This window comes from Protopterus annectens, chromosome 4.part0, assembly GCF_019279795.1.
Source record: "Protopterus annectens isolate FY-2018-M chromosome 4.part0, PAN1.0, whole genome shotgun sequence".
Taxonomy (NCBI): Eukaryota; Metazoa; Chordata; order Ceratodontiformes; family Protopteridae; genus Protopterus; species Protopterus annectens.
In genome coordinates, this window is record NC_056733.1 from 514,761,574 (window position 1) to 514,779,052 (window position 17,479).

General features: G+C 35.5%; 1 protein-coding gene across 6 annotated transcripts in view; it reads left to right on the forward strand.

Annotated features, from left to right (window-relative positions):
- AP1B1 (adaptor related protein complex 1 subunit beta 1) overlaps positions 1 to 17,479 on the forward strand; it is a 1,110,789-nt gene that overhangs the window by 674,235 nt on the left and 419,075 nt on the right. For all 6 annotated transcript variants that reach the window (XM_044068431.1, XM_044068429.1, XM_044068433.1 and 3 more), the window contains one exon: positions 16,319 to 16,345. In XM_044068431.1, coding sequence (XP_043924366.1) covers positions 16,319 to 16,345 — 27 coding nt within the window. The remainder of the gene's footprint in view (positions 1 to 16,318; positions 16,346 to 17,479) is intronic.

Here is a 17,479-nt window from a genome sequence, read left to right on the forward strand (position 1 = left end):
AACTGAGGTAGGACCCAGATCCATTCTCGGCTTCATTTCAAGTAGTTTTTAGCTGACATTTTTGATAATGACTTCAGCTACTTTATGGCTAAGATTCACTTAGCAGCCATTTCTAATTCTTATTAAAACATAAGATCCACGTTATGCAAGACTTTTTAAGGAGACCACCCCATTTAAACTTCTCTCAAAGCCTGTCCCTTCATGGGATTTAAACTTTATGCTGGAAAGTTGATGCTGTCCACCACCTTTGATCCAGCAGCTGTTGTGGAATTTGTGGATGACTATTTCTTTTTTTTTAAACTTTCTTTTTATTAATTTTCATAAATCATGAACTTCTTACATCATGCAGATAAGTATACATAAACATAACACTAAATATTAAAACTATATACAAAAGATGCTCATAACATTAGACTATTCTGTTTGAAATCATTACATTTTATCTAATAACTTTTTTAGTTTCATCCAGGATAACTTCCTATGTGTCATTCTTGTCATTCTAGAAGCAAGAGTTAAAAGTTCTCTATTACATACTGTTTTGGCTAATAATGTAAATTCAGCAAAATATACAGTTGTTTTGGTTTTCCAGTTTAAAGTGATGACTTTTCTTGCTATAGCCAAAGAGACCAGAGAAGATGCACTTGTGATTTTGGTATGCAATCTGGCACTGGAGCATTAAACAACAAAAGTGCATCTGTTATTATGCACTTGTCAGTCCATAATGCCTTTATAAAATCTATACATTTCTGCCAGAATGGGACAATCACTCTGCATTCAAGGAACATGTGTACCTAATCAGCACAGAGACTCTCATCACATCTCCAAAAATTATGACTAGCTTTATTTGACATTATAGCAATTCTCTGTGGGTAAAGAAACTCCTGTGTAAAAACTTCCATGTAATTATTTTCCGATATGGAGATGATGTTGTATGATTGATTGACCTGAGTGTTACTAATTTATCATTTTCAGAAAAATTAAATCTGTTCATACTTTCTATATAACTCCATAAAGAGTCTTCAGGCTGTTAAGTCAGCTCTTAATGTCTTATAAATTTTAGATAGAGAGAACCCCATGCTAAATTGTGATGTATTTAATTCACATAAAAGAAAGGTTATTTTAGGCTGTAATAAAATATTAGTCACTTGGCTTGTTTTAAATTCCTTTATTAGATGTTCTCTGCAGTGGCGGCTGGTGACTTCAAATCAAAGGGGGGCTGCAGGAGATAGCCGAATGGGTGGGGTCAATGGGAAGGGGGTGCAGACAACTAGAAAGGGGAGGAGCTATGCTCAAAACCACAAAAAACTAAACTTTAATTACTATGCTGCCCTGGGTGCCAAACCCTCATTATGAGAGTCCAATCAAGACAAATGAAGTATAAAAGAATAAAAATATTTCAATGCATTGGCTGCTTGACAGCTTACTTAATACCTAGATGGAAACAAAAAGGTTGAGAGGCATGAAAAAATAAATTACTTTTTAAATACATTACTGGAATGCCAGTCAAAATCAAGTATAAGAAAAACAAGCAGCACTCCACTCAAACCACTTCTCCTTGCACTGCAGTTCTAATTATAATTTATATTCAGCTTTATTAAAGTACCAAGTAACATGCTGAATGTAACAATGTCTGTGATGCCCCCACTTGTAAAAATGTTTATCCAGAAAAGACCTGCTGCCTGACAACTATCTACTTGTTTCATGGGGAAAACATGATCAAAGTAAAAAATGAAAAGCAAACAAGCTCAAGATACAATGCATAAAGGATTACTGTACAGGTTATGGACCACACATGAATGGCATTCTGTTTAGTTTACGGGTAAAGCCCCCAGAAATCACTGAAAGTCTCCAACAAGTGTAATGAGCTGCTTAAAATAATGTAATCCTGTCCTTTATTACAAATACTGTCATATGCATTTCAATACCCAATGCTTATACATTATCTAGTTAAGTATTCTCTGCATGGCAACAACAGAAATGCTTCAATGTTGGCAATTCTTTAACAGTATGCTTATTAAAGCTTACTTGCATGTTATGATCTCAGACAAGCTTACCTGATGGTCATTAAAGCATTGCTACTTAAAGCACAGAGCAACAGGCACTTTCTGAGTAATAAGCATAAATCAGCTGTACAAAAATATGACAGAAACCAGACCATTCTGCAAAATCAAGAACAGATGAAAAGCCACTGTAGTACTCTACCTTGGATGGGGGTACCCTGCAGATTTACACTGCATATAACTGCTCCTTGCCTTGCTTGGACACATCCAGAGTCACTACATGGGGGAGTGGGGTGCAACAAGTATGTCACAATTTGAAATGTCTCTGGCTGACTGTGATGGCCCTGATACATTTGTCATACCTCTCACCCACAGAGCAAAGCCATACATAGAAGTGGGACAAAGGCCCAAAAATAAGGACAATTTTTAAATATTGCTCTTATAAACTTAGAAAGATAATAGAATAGTAGGTCTTGCATTGGTATGAATTTTCTGAAGGATATGAAATCTGAAACTCAAGTGTCTGTCATTATTTTCTAACTTCAGTCTTTAATGATTTACCACTAATTTGCCAAAAAAACAATTTTATGAAAAATGGACCAAAAATGTGATGCAAAAATATAAAATAGCCACACAATACAGCTGGGAACCTGTCAAAGAAGGGACACTTTTTAATAATAGTACTGCTAACTTGAGCAGCTGACAAAATAAAAGAATCTACATGCATTTCTGAAATAAAAGTAATCTATAACTCTGATTATTACAGTTATTTCGTAATTGTAAACCCTCCATGTTTTCTTCCAAAATTGTTATTTTGCGGAGGGATTATTAGGGGAAGAGCAACATTTTGAGCCAAATTCGGGGACAGTTGAGAGGTTTGGCTATGCCTAATTCTATAAAGCAATTTATTTGCATGTACCTCTCAACCTGTTAATGCAATACATCTGGACAAGGCGAAATATATTGGGGGAACATATAAACAGTACTAAATATATTGGGGGAACTTATAAACAGTGCTAAATATTGCTCTTGTATAAACTGAGACAGTTGATAGAATAACAGGTCTTGCTTTAGCATGCATTTTTCTGAAGGTTATGAAGTCTGAAACTCAGTGTGTCATTATTTAGTGACTTAATTCCTAAATGAGAAAACCACAAATATTATGAGGAACAAACCAAAAATAAGAAGCAAAAATCTATTCATTCTGTGAAAATCTGGACAGTTGGGAGGTATAGTTCAGCTGGGGCTGTCTTTGAGTTTGCCATCCTTGCCCCTCACAAAATCATGGTCAAATGGAGCCCTTCCCCCTGCAGCCATTCCAATGATCCATTACTTGGCTATTTCACTCCATTTACCATAAACACTAATGTGCATACTGCTTTACTTCTATGATGATTTGGATTTCATTTGAAAGTTTTATTTTGCATTTTACAGCACAAACACTAAGACATCTGCTAAACAAAGCAACACAGTCTCACAATGAAAACAGGCTTAGCATTAAAAACTTCTCTGCCCTTGAAACTCACATTCAATGAAACAGCGTTGAAACCCCCATTCAAAGAAAATACATTTTGCCAGTGGCAGATAAAGATTAACTTTGGGCTGTTTTCAAATCATAGGCCCCTTGCACATGAAACATACACGTGCTCTTTGATACACCTTCCTGATTCTACTAAATTATATTCCTTGTACAATACAGTGCAGTTGTTAAACGGCATTTTAAATTTATTGTTTTGAACATTTTTCCAGTAAACAATGAAACAAAATGCATGCACCAATGACAAAACTACCCAGTTCAGAACATTTCCATCATAAAAGTCTACTCAACCTTCTACAGTCCACCAGTATCAGTAAATATGCACAATCTCTAAAGTAGTAAAAGTCATCTAAATAATTCCACATTAAAGTTTATTCATCTACAAATAAAGTGCCTATTGCCCTTGAGGAATAAATTGCCTGTGTTGCATGCATTAAAAAAAGATAAGCTAGTAATATAGCAATAGGGACTGTATGGCAAACTGATAACAGGTTCAGGTTCATAGTTACTACTCTAGGTATCTTTGCCAAAAAGGAGTGTAGCATCCACACACTTTACAACACAGTACAGTATCAGCAATGCATCTATCTACTGTGGGAGTAGAACCCACAGCCTTCTGCATCAAAAGCAAGTACACTACCTGTTGTGCTATTAATGCAAGCAGACTTAGAATAAGCAGCACTAATGTTTTGTTCCCCTGCAGCTCTCAGCTCCTTGTAAAATCTACTCGACACGCAGTTGTATCTCTGAACTTTGCAGCACAAGAAATCTGGAAAAAGATGAAATTTATTGGGGGGGGGGGGACAAAAGCCCAAAAACCAGGGACACATTTTAAACATTGGTTGTATAATGTTGGAAAGTTGCTAGAATAAAATGCTGTGTTGCCACCATACATTTCACTGCCACGTCTTTAACCCAGGGGACCCTGTACAAAATAGTCAGAGAAACATACCACTATGCCAAATCAGCTGTTTTGTAAAAGAGAGGAAGACAAACTTAAATGGCTACCATTTAGTGAATTCAGTTCTCAGCATAGCTGTCAACCTCTTGGCACAAAACACCTGAACAAAGCCAATAATGGGGGGAATACAGCCCCCAAACATATTCAGTGAATTCAGTTCTCACTATAGCTCTCAACCTCTTAGCAAAAAACATGTGGACAAAGTCAGTAATGGGGGGGGGGGGTACAGCCCCCAAACATTCAATGAATACAGTTCTCACCATAGATAACTCTCAACCTTAGCACAAAATACCTGGACAAAGCCAATAATGGGGGAATACAGTCCCAAAAATAGGGACAAATTTCAAATATCAGTGTTATAAACTTAGACAACTGCTAGAACAATTTTGTGTTACCATGTATTTTCTGAAGAATATGAAGTCTGAAATTCAAATGCCTGTTATTTTTTAAACATTTAACCAGGAAACTAGTCTGACTTGGAACAAAAGACAGTTTTCAGCAGAGCAGAGAGAAATGCCAGACACATCTTTGCAAGATGGGAGAACATGCAGACACCACACAGAAGGCACTCCAGCCAAGAATCAAACCAGAGAACCTGTAGCTGTTAGGCAGCAATGCTACCAGTGCACCACTACAATACAGACTTTGCAAGGAAAATTGTAGATACAGAAACCACAGATTTTATGAGGAACAGAACAAATATGACGCAAAAATCTGCAAATTTTTTTTAGAAATGGTGGTGGAGAGGGAATTCAGGTCCTTGCCACCTGCATCCAAGGTACAGGGTTCAAGCCTGAGTATCTCTATCCACCACCATTTGCTCTCTCTAGCCACCAGTATATAGTAACTGGGGCATTTCACACATACACAAAACGAAGCAATCCAGTGACCCCCTACCTCCTAAATGAAGCCAATCCCAAAACGGAGCAAACCCGCCCGCGCAATATGTCCTGCAAGAGCAGCTCACCTCTCAGTCCTCAATCTCTCATTGGGTCTGCCAGCTCACCTCTCTCCTCATTGGGTCTGCCTGCAGCCGAAGCAGTCTGGACCTACTCTTCTGTGCGGTCATCACCGCACTGATTCCTGGGTGCACTTGCAGCAATGATTGCTGGGTACCTGTCTTTCTCTATCCGGACTGCTGATAACAGCAGTCTGAGGTCTTCAAATGCTTCTGCGCATGCGCAGAGGAGTCGGGACTCATGCTTTTTTTTTCAGTTTTGTTTTTTAGTTTTAAATATTTTTCTTTTGTGTTTTTCTAGGTGGGAGAGCTGCAGTCTGGCAGTCCGATAGCACGAGCCACCCCTGGTTCTCTGAAAATTTGAATATTTAACCAACTATCTTGATTTGTGTTATACCTTGCTAAAAGACTTGTAGTATCATGAATATTATTTGTACTTTGGAACTGATGCCAATAATTTAGTCCATTGCCTTTCATTTCCATTATTTTATTCATATTAAAAGAGTCTAGACAATTCTTTGTGTGTGCTATTTGAAATATTAATATAGAAAAATGTCTTGTTATGCAGTTACTATTTATAATTTTCCTAAAATTGTTTAGTATATAGCTAACAAAATGTGGTAACTTCTCATGTTTATTTTCTTTATATACGGAGTCTTTTACTACTAAAAAAATTTTGTTATTTTCAGTAAAAATATCATTGTTTATTGTTTCATCGGCATTAGATAGAATATTCATGTGTAGATTTTTCCAGTTTGAAGTATACTTGTTACTTAACCACTTGCTTATGATGTGAATTATAACTGATTCAGCATAAAGTTCTTAGTTTGGAAATGTAATTCTACCTTTTTCCCATTCTCTATTGTGCCAATCCTACTTTATTCTTGGTTTTTGTGGGAACCATAAAAAAACTTAATTAGAAGTGAGTTGAGCTGTTTTATTATTTTTTTTGGAGGGCTAATAATTATTGTTTGAATAAGAAACAAAATTTTAGGAATAATACATATTTTTATTAATGTTAGCTTTTCTTCAAAAGTAAAGAACATTTTACTCCATTTATTTATATATTCTTTGATTATACCTAACAAATCTCTATAATTGACTTGTATAATTTCTTTCCAGTTAGGCTTTATATATATTCCTAAATATTTGAGTGTTATTCCCCCAACTAAAATTACTGTGTTTTCTCCATTCAGAACTTACTTTTTTGTTTACCAATAATGTTTCAGATTTAGTGCTGTTGAATTTTAGACCTGAAAGTTTCTCAAAATGTCCTATAGCTGTTGTAATATGCCTTATTGAAGAGTCTAAATTTCCTATAGTTAATATTATATCCTCAGCAAATAATTATATTTTAGAGGCATAATTTGAATTAACCATAAAGCTATTTGTTATTATTTCTTATGTAATTTACAAACGGTTCTATTGACAATGCAAATAACAAAGGTGACAGAGGGCAACCTTGCTTAGTTCCTTTTAGTATTTGAATTTTGTTAAATAAAAAGGCCCCAATTTTAATATACGACAAAGAGTTTTTATATAAGCTATTTATTAGTTCTATGAAATCTGTGGAGAAATTAAATGTTTCCAAGACTTTAAATAGGTATGACCAAGATAAAGAATCAAATGCCTTCTCTATGTCTAAACTAATAATTGATTCTTTTTTCTTTTTATTTGCAACATCTATTAAGGTTAAAAGTCTGATGACATTGTCCTGAAATTTCCTATTCAAAACAAAACCCGTTTGATCATCTGCTATTATTTTGGGGATGAATTGATTCAATCTTTTAGTAAGTATGGAGGTAAAAATTTTATAATCTACATTTAGCAGAGATATATGTTGATACTAATTTAGGGTCTTCATCTTGCTTTAGAATGGGAGATATTATAGCATACTTCCATGAAGGAAAGATATTTTTATTTTTCCTAAATTCTTCAAAAGCTGCCTGTAAAGTCTTTAAGTGTCTTCTGGAAACAACTTATATATTTCTCCTATAATCCCATCTAATCCAGGTGCCTTATTGTTTTTAAGATTACGAATACATTCTTTAATTTCTTTTAATGTTATTGGTTTGAGCAAATTAGCATTTTGTTCCTTTGTTAGTATTTTGTTGATATTTTCATTCAAAAAATTACACTAGCATATTGTCTGCAGAGTCACTATTTGTATTATTTACCTTCTCATAATATACTCTGAAGACCTCCAGAATTTCTTTGTGTTCCATTACATGTCTTGTTTTAACTCCTGTATTATCAGTGATTTCTTTTATATGACTTAGTCTAGCTAAATTTTTTGCTTTGACTGCCAACCTATGTACATTTTTGGGGTCACTGAATAGGATTGAATTTTGAATTTTTCTATATTTATTGCCACTTTATGATTTACAATTTCTGCATATCTAGTATTTAATGTTTTAAGTTCAGAATTAGTCTTTGGTCCTTGGTGCTTAAACTTTTCTTTATTCCATCTATTTTTAGTTGTATTTGTGTTGATTCATTTTCCCGTTGTTTTCTTTTTTTTAAATACCAATTTTTGATCTTACCATATAAATAAGATTTTAGTGAATCCCAAAGTATAACCTTTGAAGTTTCATTATTATCATTGATGTCTAAAAAATATTTTATTTCACCAAGAAGCCACTCTTTAAATCCATTAACTGTAGTAATGTAGACAGGTAATCTTTGTCACGTTATTAAGTCTTTAGGCATGATATTGACCTTAAAAAATAAGGCATTATGATCTGACAATGGGCATGAACTAATTAACACTTCTTGTACCTTAGAAAATATATTGTTAGTAACTAGTACTTTATCAATTGTTGTTTGTGTACCATACCTATATGAATAATGGGTGTATTCTAATGAGTGTGTTTCTTTTAAATCATATATATCCCCAATACATAATACATTAATAAAATTCTTTAACTTTTTAGCTGCAGGGGAAATTCTAAATTTATCATTTTTGGTAGTATCTTTAAGGCAATTGAAATCTCCTGCATGTATTATTTCTCCTTTGGATTTGGAAATTATTAACTCTAAATGATTCCTTGCTGTAACTGCTCCAAAACCAGGTATCCAGTAAGAATTTACAAGAGTTACATATCTTTTGTTTATCTCCAGAACTTCCAGGCATAACATGCCATTCTTGTCTGAGTAAGTATCAATGACTTTAGGCATTGGTAATGTTTTTCTCCATAGTATCATCGTGCCTCTTCTCTTGGTTTGGTAGTGGGATTCTACAAGGACCATATAACCATTAAGAGATAATTTATCTATATCCCTGTCGACAATATGGGTTTCCTGTTAAAAACCTATATCTACTTTATTCAGTTTCAAGTATCTAACTATACTCCCTCTTTTGACAGGATTATTAAGGCCATTGACATTTAAAGACATACATTTATAAGAGAGCATTTAGAATGGTACATATATATCTATTGAATTTAGTTATGAGCAGGTAAATAGAAATAAATAAGAAAATCATAACATATATAACTATATAAAAAACTAAACATGGAAACCTAATTTCCTGGCTTGATGAAAGCATCGTCTTAGCCACCACCACTAACAGTCCTACAACCAGTCAACCTTTATATTGCTGCTTCTGCCCTCTAATAATTAGGTATACAGTTAAACTTATTCACTATTATGTAACATTGTTTAGTTATTGAAGCGCAAAACATCTCAAGACATATGATAGAATATTAAGTATTTTACAAATTACAAATAAAATAGTCATGCAGTAAATATTCATGTTTGACAAACATCTCTATGTTAGAGTAACAGGATTATGCTCTCATAAACCAGCATATGTAAGCTTGACTTCAAAAGCAATAGAAGAAATCAGAGTCTTTCATTAAGATGAAAAAAGATATTTATTAATTTCCTAGTACAGATTAAACTATGAATAGAGTGTACATCCAGTTTAATTATATGATTTGAAATGATACTGCGTATTAAATATTTATTTATATATTTAAGGCATAGAAAACCTCTCCATTTTCCTTCTATCGCCCATTCTCCTCTCGACTATTTCTTCTATACATTTTGTTTATGGGCTATATACGTATGGTCTAAGCAAAGTATGACCAATATTTTGAAATCTGTAATATTAAACTGTTACGAGCGTTTTAAGCTTATTTAAATGTGGTAAACGTACTTTATTCAAACACCCTTCTCCATTTCATTTATCCCCTTTTGTTCCAATAACAAGCCATTTATACAACTTTCTAATATTGATATTTCAAAAATGTATTCATTCAAGTCCTCATTGTTGTCAATATCACTACTATTAGCAAGAGAATAAATCAACATTGCTTATACTAGTTATTGATTATAAGATAACATCTTCAATATAATGATCAGATAGTACAAGTGTTTGCTGCTTTGAAGTAACTGGATATGTGTTATTCCCAAAACAGCTTTTTTGTTTTGTTTATTCAACACTTAACTGTTTTATTAAGTACTTGCTTAAAATCCATTATTAGTACTATGTGAGCTATGCAATCAACTTACTTTACCGCATCCTTCTATATTTTAGGAATGCCTAAATGAAAAGTACCCTTGAAAATAATAAGCAATTTTCTATTATCTAAATAACATTCCTAATGTATCAGCGCTCACATGAAAAAAGATATGTTTAAACTAGGATTTTTTGGGGTGAGATATATAACACATATATGAAGGAACTCTCAAATATGATTCTCCAAAAGTGACTTATGAAGAAATACCAATGTTCTCTTTACAGTTTCTTTTTTATTTAAAACATTTAAATGTTCATATATCAGGCAACTATATTTACCTCTGCTTATTAACATGCGACAATATTACACCTTCCCCCTTTTTTTCTTTTTTAAAATCTGTCTGCAGCTTATAAAGGGATACTCTATTTTAATGTTTTTCAACTTTCCCTTCAGTCAGCTGTATTTATCTTGCATTAAATATCTGGTGAAGCTGCATTGTAACTAAAGCGTCTGTGTGATGTATAGAGAAATGCTAATTTTCGTTTCATGTGTAATTTACTCTTCATTTGCAAGTTATTTTATTTCTACATACAATTAACCAGAATTCACCTTAGAACTAAGCATGTATCTCACACCGTCAAGTTTAGAAAAACAAAGCAATTCAAAACAATGCTAGGAAGCATGAGTGATAATTGTGCCTTGAATACTGAATTTAACTGCAACTACAACAGTTTCCAGTGTTTATGTCATTAGATCTCAGTGTTTATGTCATTAGATCTAGTCTCCGGCATTAAGAAGAACTAGTAAACATTAATTTTGTTAGGAAATTATAAACTTACAGTCAAGAAACTACTTTGAAGAATATTTTGAATGTCTCAGCAGCAAAACTTCCTTGCTGCGTCCTTATCACCTGTCGCAGTTGTTTCTTATGTGCGACCGGGGCTCAGAGTACAATTACGTCAACACTAGAAGTTTTTACAGAGTGCCAGTCTCTAAACCACAGATCAATGAATAGCTCGTGATTTAGTTCTCTTGAGGCTTTGCATTCAAAAATGAACTGCATACACGAGGCAGGTATGACATTTTTCAGTTATTTTTGGCTTTCCTAGCTTTCGTCTGCTCGTGGGTTGCAAAAAAGCATGTAAAATAGAAAAAACAAGTTAAACAGGTTAGCACTATGCAGCTATTAATCTTTTTTAAAACCACAGACCGCACTTCTTTTGAAGTGCTCTCTCTCCCCAGAACATTCTTCATAATTACTTTAATACCTACAAAGAAAATGTAATCCATCTAAAGCCCACAAAGCTTCCTGTCAGACTGTATAAGCGCCCACCACCCCTGTTCAGCATTTAAAGCTACTGCCACTCTATTTAATATAATAAGGTTACAGAACAAAGACACACAAACTATTTTTAAACAACAGTTTAATATTATTTTGATGGCACTCAGCACACCACTAATTTAAAATATACCATTAAATCATGATCTTGTAAGATTATGACAAGATCTTATATGCTTATAAACCACTTGTTTTTATTTATATTATAATCTATATAGGGGATAAAAACTTCATAGCGTTGGGAGGAGAAATGGCAGAAAGTAATTATCTATATAATAATAAGAGTAATTACTATAAAAGCGGAAGAAGGGTTAGTTATATATAGTTGTAAATATTTATTTTAAAATCTTACCTCATATTTGCACTATTTATCCTATTCCAAGGGAGAATAACCTCAGGAAATTAGAAGCTTATGTTTTACTTCCCTTTAAGTTTTTTTGTGGACTGATCATTTGCTGCTATTTTGCCATTAGTAGCTTGTCTCTTTAGGCTTGGAGTAGAAAGTACCATATCTTCAGTTTTGTCTAGTAGATTATGTTTTTTGACAAATTCTGTTGCTTCATCAATATTATTAAAGATTTTTTGACCATCTGGAAGTGTGATTTTTAATCTAGCAGGGAAGAGTATTTGAGCTTTTATTTCAGCTTTCTTAAGGTCTTTAATGAGGGGGAATAATAGCTTTCCTTTTTGCTATTGTCACAGATGTATAGTCATTATCAAATCTAATAACTCTTCCATTTTCTTGAATGGGGCTCTTCGTCCAGGCAGTTTTTAACACCAGATCTTTATCCTGTGTTGGCAAAAACTTAACTATGATGGATCTTGCTGAAGTTGGATTTTTTGATACAGAAGGATTTGATAAAGACCTATGAGCCCTTTCAATTCCGTAATAAAGTGACTCCGGGAGGTTTAGCACTTTAGGCAACCGATTATTCAGGAAAATAATCATATTATTTCCCTCTGTCTTTTCAGGAACTCCATAAATTCTAATGTTGTTCCTCCTTGACCTTGACTCCAAATCTTCCACTTTCTCAGTTAATAAGTTGTTTTACTTCAATAAGAAATTTGACTGTCATTCTCTATCTGCCTTCCATCTATGTCATTTAGAGATTCTTCTATGTTGGTTATTTGATCCGAGTGCTTTGAAATAATTTCCTTTAAATCTTGAATTTGCTTTTTACTCTTTTTTCATCTTTTCCATAATGCTTTCTAGATTGTCCATTTTAGTAGAAAGGTCCTGTATACTTGTAATTATGGTCTGCCGTTCTTTTTTCATAGAACTGTCTTGAGCTGAGGACTTTGAATGACTCATATTACAAGTATCTGTATACAGCTGCTAATATTCTGACAGGAATTTTGTGAGAAAATTCACTGAAAAATGTTACTTTTTCTTCCTCAGGTAACCCACAACAATGAAAAGAATATTTGTAGGTAGTTTTTCCCAATGTATTTCGAAAAATTCCAAATAAATCCTGTCAGAAATAAAACTTGAAGAAAGAGCAACAAAAAACTGCTGCACTCACTCTGACATCTTAGCCACGCCCCCCCTGGATGACTATTTCTGGTGGCAGTTAATTCAACCAGGAACATTTCTGAAATTCATGCCTTTTCTTCTAAACCTCCCTATGATCTGATGTTGACTTTTCCATCCTTTTCAACTGCTGAGTATATCTTCTGATCTGACCAGATCTCAAGCTGGCAACATTCAGACCTTTGGATCCAAGGCTCAGGCTCCTTTCCTTACCCACAATCCTCCTTCTTCCTTGATACTTTGTCATATCTTGTTTGCTGCTTCTTTCAGCTAGACGTGGTCACCAAGGCTCAAACTAGCATGTGGTGAATTTTTGGAATTTCTGCTCAGGTAAGTGATTTACTGCTTTTTCTTCTTAGAGTATTTGTTGTGCAGTATTTCTCTTTTAGTACTTTTGTTTGGTAGCAGGTTTACAGTACTTTGGTAATAATAGTCACAGGCCAGGATCTGCCACATTATGCAGGCACTCAGGTCATTGGACCACAAGTACCAGTATGATGCAGTCATAGTCCATGTGGGTGTAAATGACCTGAGATGTACCTTCCTAGACTATATAAAGAGTGACATCATGGAGCTCTTGGAATGTGTGTCCCAGGCTTCTAGCAGCTTAGCATCAGGATGATGCCACAATAAGAACAAAAGATGTCTGACTTTAGTAATTGGCTTTGGTTCTGGTGTCATTCTAAGGGGGTGTAATATTTGTCAGCATGGATGGAGGTGGTAAAGAGGCCACACTGCTTTGACAGGGATAGTCTGCATCTCTCCCCTCTTGGCTTTAAAATGTTAGCTAAAACATTGTCCTCCCAATAGTGCCTTTTTTAGGCAATGCCAACCTGAAAGTACTTACGAAATAGCAAATCACAACCTAGAAAAATCAAAAGTTGTTACTGTTCAGTGCTAGGGGTCTAAACAAAAAATTCTACTCCATAGAAGATCTGTTCACCCTAGAGGATGCTGATGTCTGTGCAGTCACTGAGACATGGTTTAAAGCCATGGAGAGCAGACTGACAGTGCAAGGTTATAATGCCTTCCACACATTTAGAGCAACTACTACACAGATAGGGGACTAAAGGTGGAGATGTCTTGATTTGCATCAAAAATAAATATAGCTCAGGGCTGGTCAAACAGGAGAATGCAGTTGAGCTTCTCCACATTCAAATCACCATAGGCAAAATCCAATACTACTTTGTTGCAAGTTACAGGTCCCTTCTATTACCCAGGAAACCCATACCATTCATTTAGACTTATTGGAAACGCTCATCATCCAACCCAATATAACACCACACACGTACAGGCACAGAGATTCCTGGATTTTGTGAACACAAATTCCCTGGACCAGATTATCAGTACACCAACCAGGATTGCAACCATACTGGATCTTGTCCTTACTAATATGGGAGAGTACTGCATATCCCACTAATGTAATGCCTTCTCTGGTAAATTTGGACCACAAAACGATCTCCTTTGAAGTAAAAATAAAACCTGGAACCCCAGCTAACCCTGGAGTATTCAGGAACTAGATTAAGGCTAACTTCCTACTGTTAAGTGTTAATTTGGCAAAGTTTCCAGCCCCCATAAACCCTGGGGACACTGATGCTTACACAGAACTGTTCACATAAATCCCATACAAGCATGTTAATAGCTGCACACAGGCAGCTGTACCCACCAGGGAGAAATACAGAACTAGCTAAAAAAAAACAAGCCACATTGACGGAATTGCATCATCAATAGGCTGTATAACAGAAGGAAAAAAATTATGGCAAAATTAGGAGGTGCAACACCCAGCAGGATAAAAGCACTGTCATTAAATTCAAACAACAACTCAGAAGACAAATAGTCTACCAGAGCCAAATTTGTGATACATTTGACCTCTCAGGAGTACACAGTTGTGTGCAAAGCTCATTGCTAATGGAGCCACCTATACTGAGACAGAAAATATAGCGAACCTACTGGCTGACAAATTCAGCTCCACCATTACCCCTCTCTCATCCTTAACCTTACCTCCGTAAATACCATCAAATATAACTCCCCCTTCTGTCAGTAGGGGACAGGTCCTTAATGCTCTCTCTAAGGCCAAGAATACTGCTTCAGTGAGCCCAGACAATATCACAGGATGGCATCTAAATAGGTCTGTCAGGCCCTGTAGAATTTAACTATAACTGCCATAAAGACTTTGCCTCATGAATGGAGAACAGCAGTCATCCATCTACACAACATTGGGCCATCTACAGACCCTGGAAACTGCAGCCTTGTATGTAAAGCCATGGAAAGAATTGTCACAGAAATGCTCAGTAATGACGCAGGAAACAGACACTGGGCTCAACCCAGTTTGGTTTTGCAAAGGGCAGGTCAAGCCTACTCAACCTGTTGGACTTCTTTGAGAAGGTCACTATAGCAATGGATGAGTGCAAAATGATTCACACTGCCTACCTTGGTCTGGCCAAGGCATTTGACAAACTCAAAAGGGTAGGTACAAACCTTTGTCACCCAGCTGTTGGCTTGGATCTGCCATGGGGGTGGATAATTCAACAACTGAGAAGGAAGAGAGGGATATTAAGGATGTATCATTATGGTGTGTACTTGACTTTCATTTTTTTTCTGCTATGGAAAGTGCAGTAGGGCCTTAAACAAAGTTGAAGCACATTCAGCTAGTTAGAACTTTGATTTTTTTTTCAAAAATTCTTCCGTTAATAGTATCTGTGAGGCTATGACATGGGCTTCACTGCATAATATTGCAAGATACAGTAATCTAGATGTGTTCTCAAGGTATAGTTTTAACTTTGCAGCCACCATACTTAGTGGTATTCTTTCTTGATGCATCCCAGACAGTAAACATTGGAACATAGCCCCCAGCTGGTGAAGTAGACAGACTGGATTCTGTAAGATACTAAAGTTATGTCCTTACTAAGATGATAGATCTTCATGATTCACAGTACCCTCCCACTTTCCTCCTTCCATTGTACCTATGGCCATGAGACTATCCTTTCATTAGTTTGGGACCTCTGTATCCTTAGGGCAAACTTGATCTGGAATAAAGGGAAACTGTGATTCATTCTGTGGAGCTAGGAGAAGGAGTTTTAGAGACTGTGAAAGTCTTAAAGATCCAGAATGAGTTCTTCATGCAGCTAATTAGTCCAAAGGCTGAAGTTGATGAATGTAGTTCATGAAAATCCAATGTTACATTTAAGTTCTTAACCTTTGTTTACTTTTCAGTGTCACATCATAGTTAAATATTTACTTGTATCTTTTTTATGCTCATCTTGTCATTTTAAAAAAGTTATTGAAATTTAAATTACAGTCCGATTCCGTTAGTTTTTTTTTTTTTGGTAATGGGCTGTATTTGTGTTGTAATGACTTACCATCTTGTAAGAATTGCAAAAGATTTCCAGTTATTGAAAAAATGTAAATTAAAAAAAATCAGATTGAATATGCAGTTATACAGAATGCAGTATGACATTTAAAATGTATATCACATGCATTTTACAGCTGTTATTTTGTCATCCTAATGAAATTGCTTTTTCTGTTTCAGCTTGGAGACCTGGGTGGAAGTCCGGCTGTAAGTGTTATGCCACTTTGCTTTTTTTTTTGTTTTTGTTAATATTGTCAGTAATAGTGACATAAATTCACTTGCCTAACATGATGTTGTTGTGATGCTTTGTTATAGCAGACCAGTCTGTTTCCATGCCTTACTTGTAAAGAAATATTGCTGATGTAGTAAACCTCTTGTGTGTCATTTAAGAGTGAGGAAGAGGGCACATTACCTATGTGTGATAAAGCAGCCCTTGCCAGTAAATGTGGATGTGCTTTTTGTGGCTTAGTGTTTCAGTAGTATTTGTAAAAAATGGGAATTAGCCATATGCTGATGCCTACCGAGTCAGCCTAACTTCCAGAGCTCTGTAGACATCTTGGTGTAGGCTCACTCCTCCCCATCATGGGGATACAGATAAAAGGGCAGTCATCCCACATCAATTTTTTTTTGTTTGCACAGTGTCACTGCAGATTGTTTTTGATTTATGTCCATTGTCATCTCTTTACAGTGTAATGTACAAAATTTATTTTTGCCACTGGAGAAATATTTTTCTCCGTTAATACATGGATTCACTGAATCATGAATCACTTCTGGATCACCACATCCCAGCTGCGAACTCTTTGCTTGCTCTATCTCTCGTTCTTCCAGACTTGGTCACTAGGTGGTGCCCTATTCACTAGATACCCCTATACTCCTTTTTTCCCACTAGAGTTCATGCCTTTCCTGCTATCCTACTAGTCCTAACCCTTTTCTAGTTTCTGCATTATATCCATCTCTACTACCTCACTCAGCTATCTAGCGACTATTCTATCTCTCCCAATCTTCCTATTTTTTTTCTTTTTACTTTATCTCACAGTACACCATCACTTGCACTAAACATAGTGCCTTTTTCACGTCTCACTGATTGTTTTCTGTGCCTTGGTCCCCTCTCTAGCTCTTCCCGCTCCGTTCGCCCTACGGGCTCACTCCGCTCCCCTGCCCCACCCCCAATTCCCACCCACCCCAGTTACCTTAAACTTATACATCCTCAGCCACACCCCCAATTTACTCACAACCTGTCACAACTCTAGCCTCATTCACACCTACAAACTCCCAACTCCCTTCTTACTAGCACACCCCCAAATTTCCAAAAAAAAAAAACCAATTTTTTTTTTTTTTTTT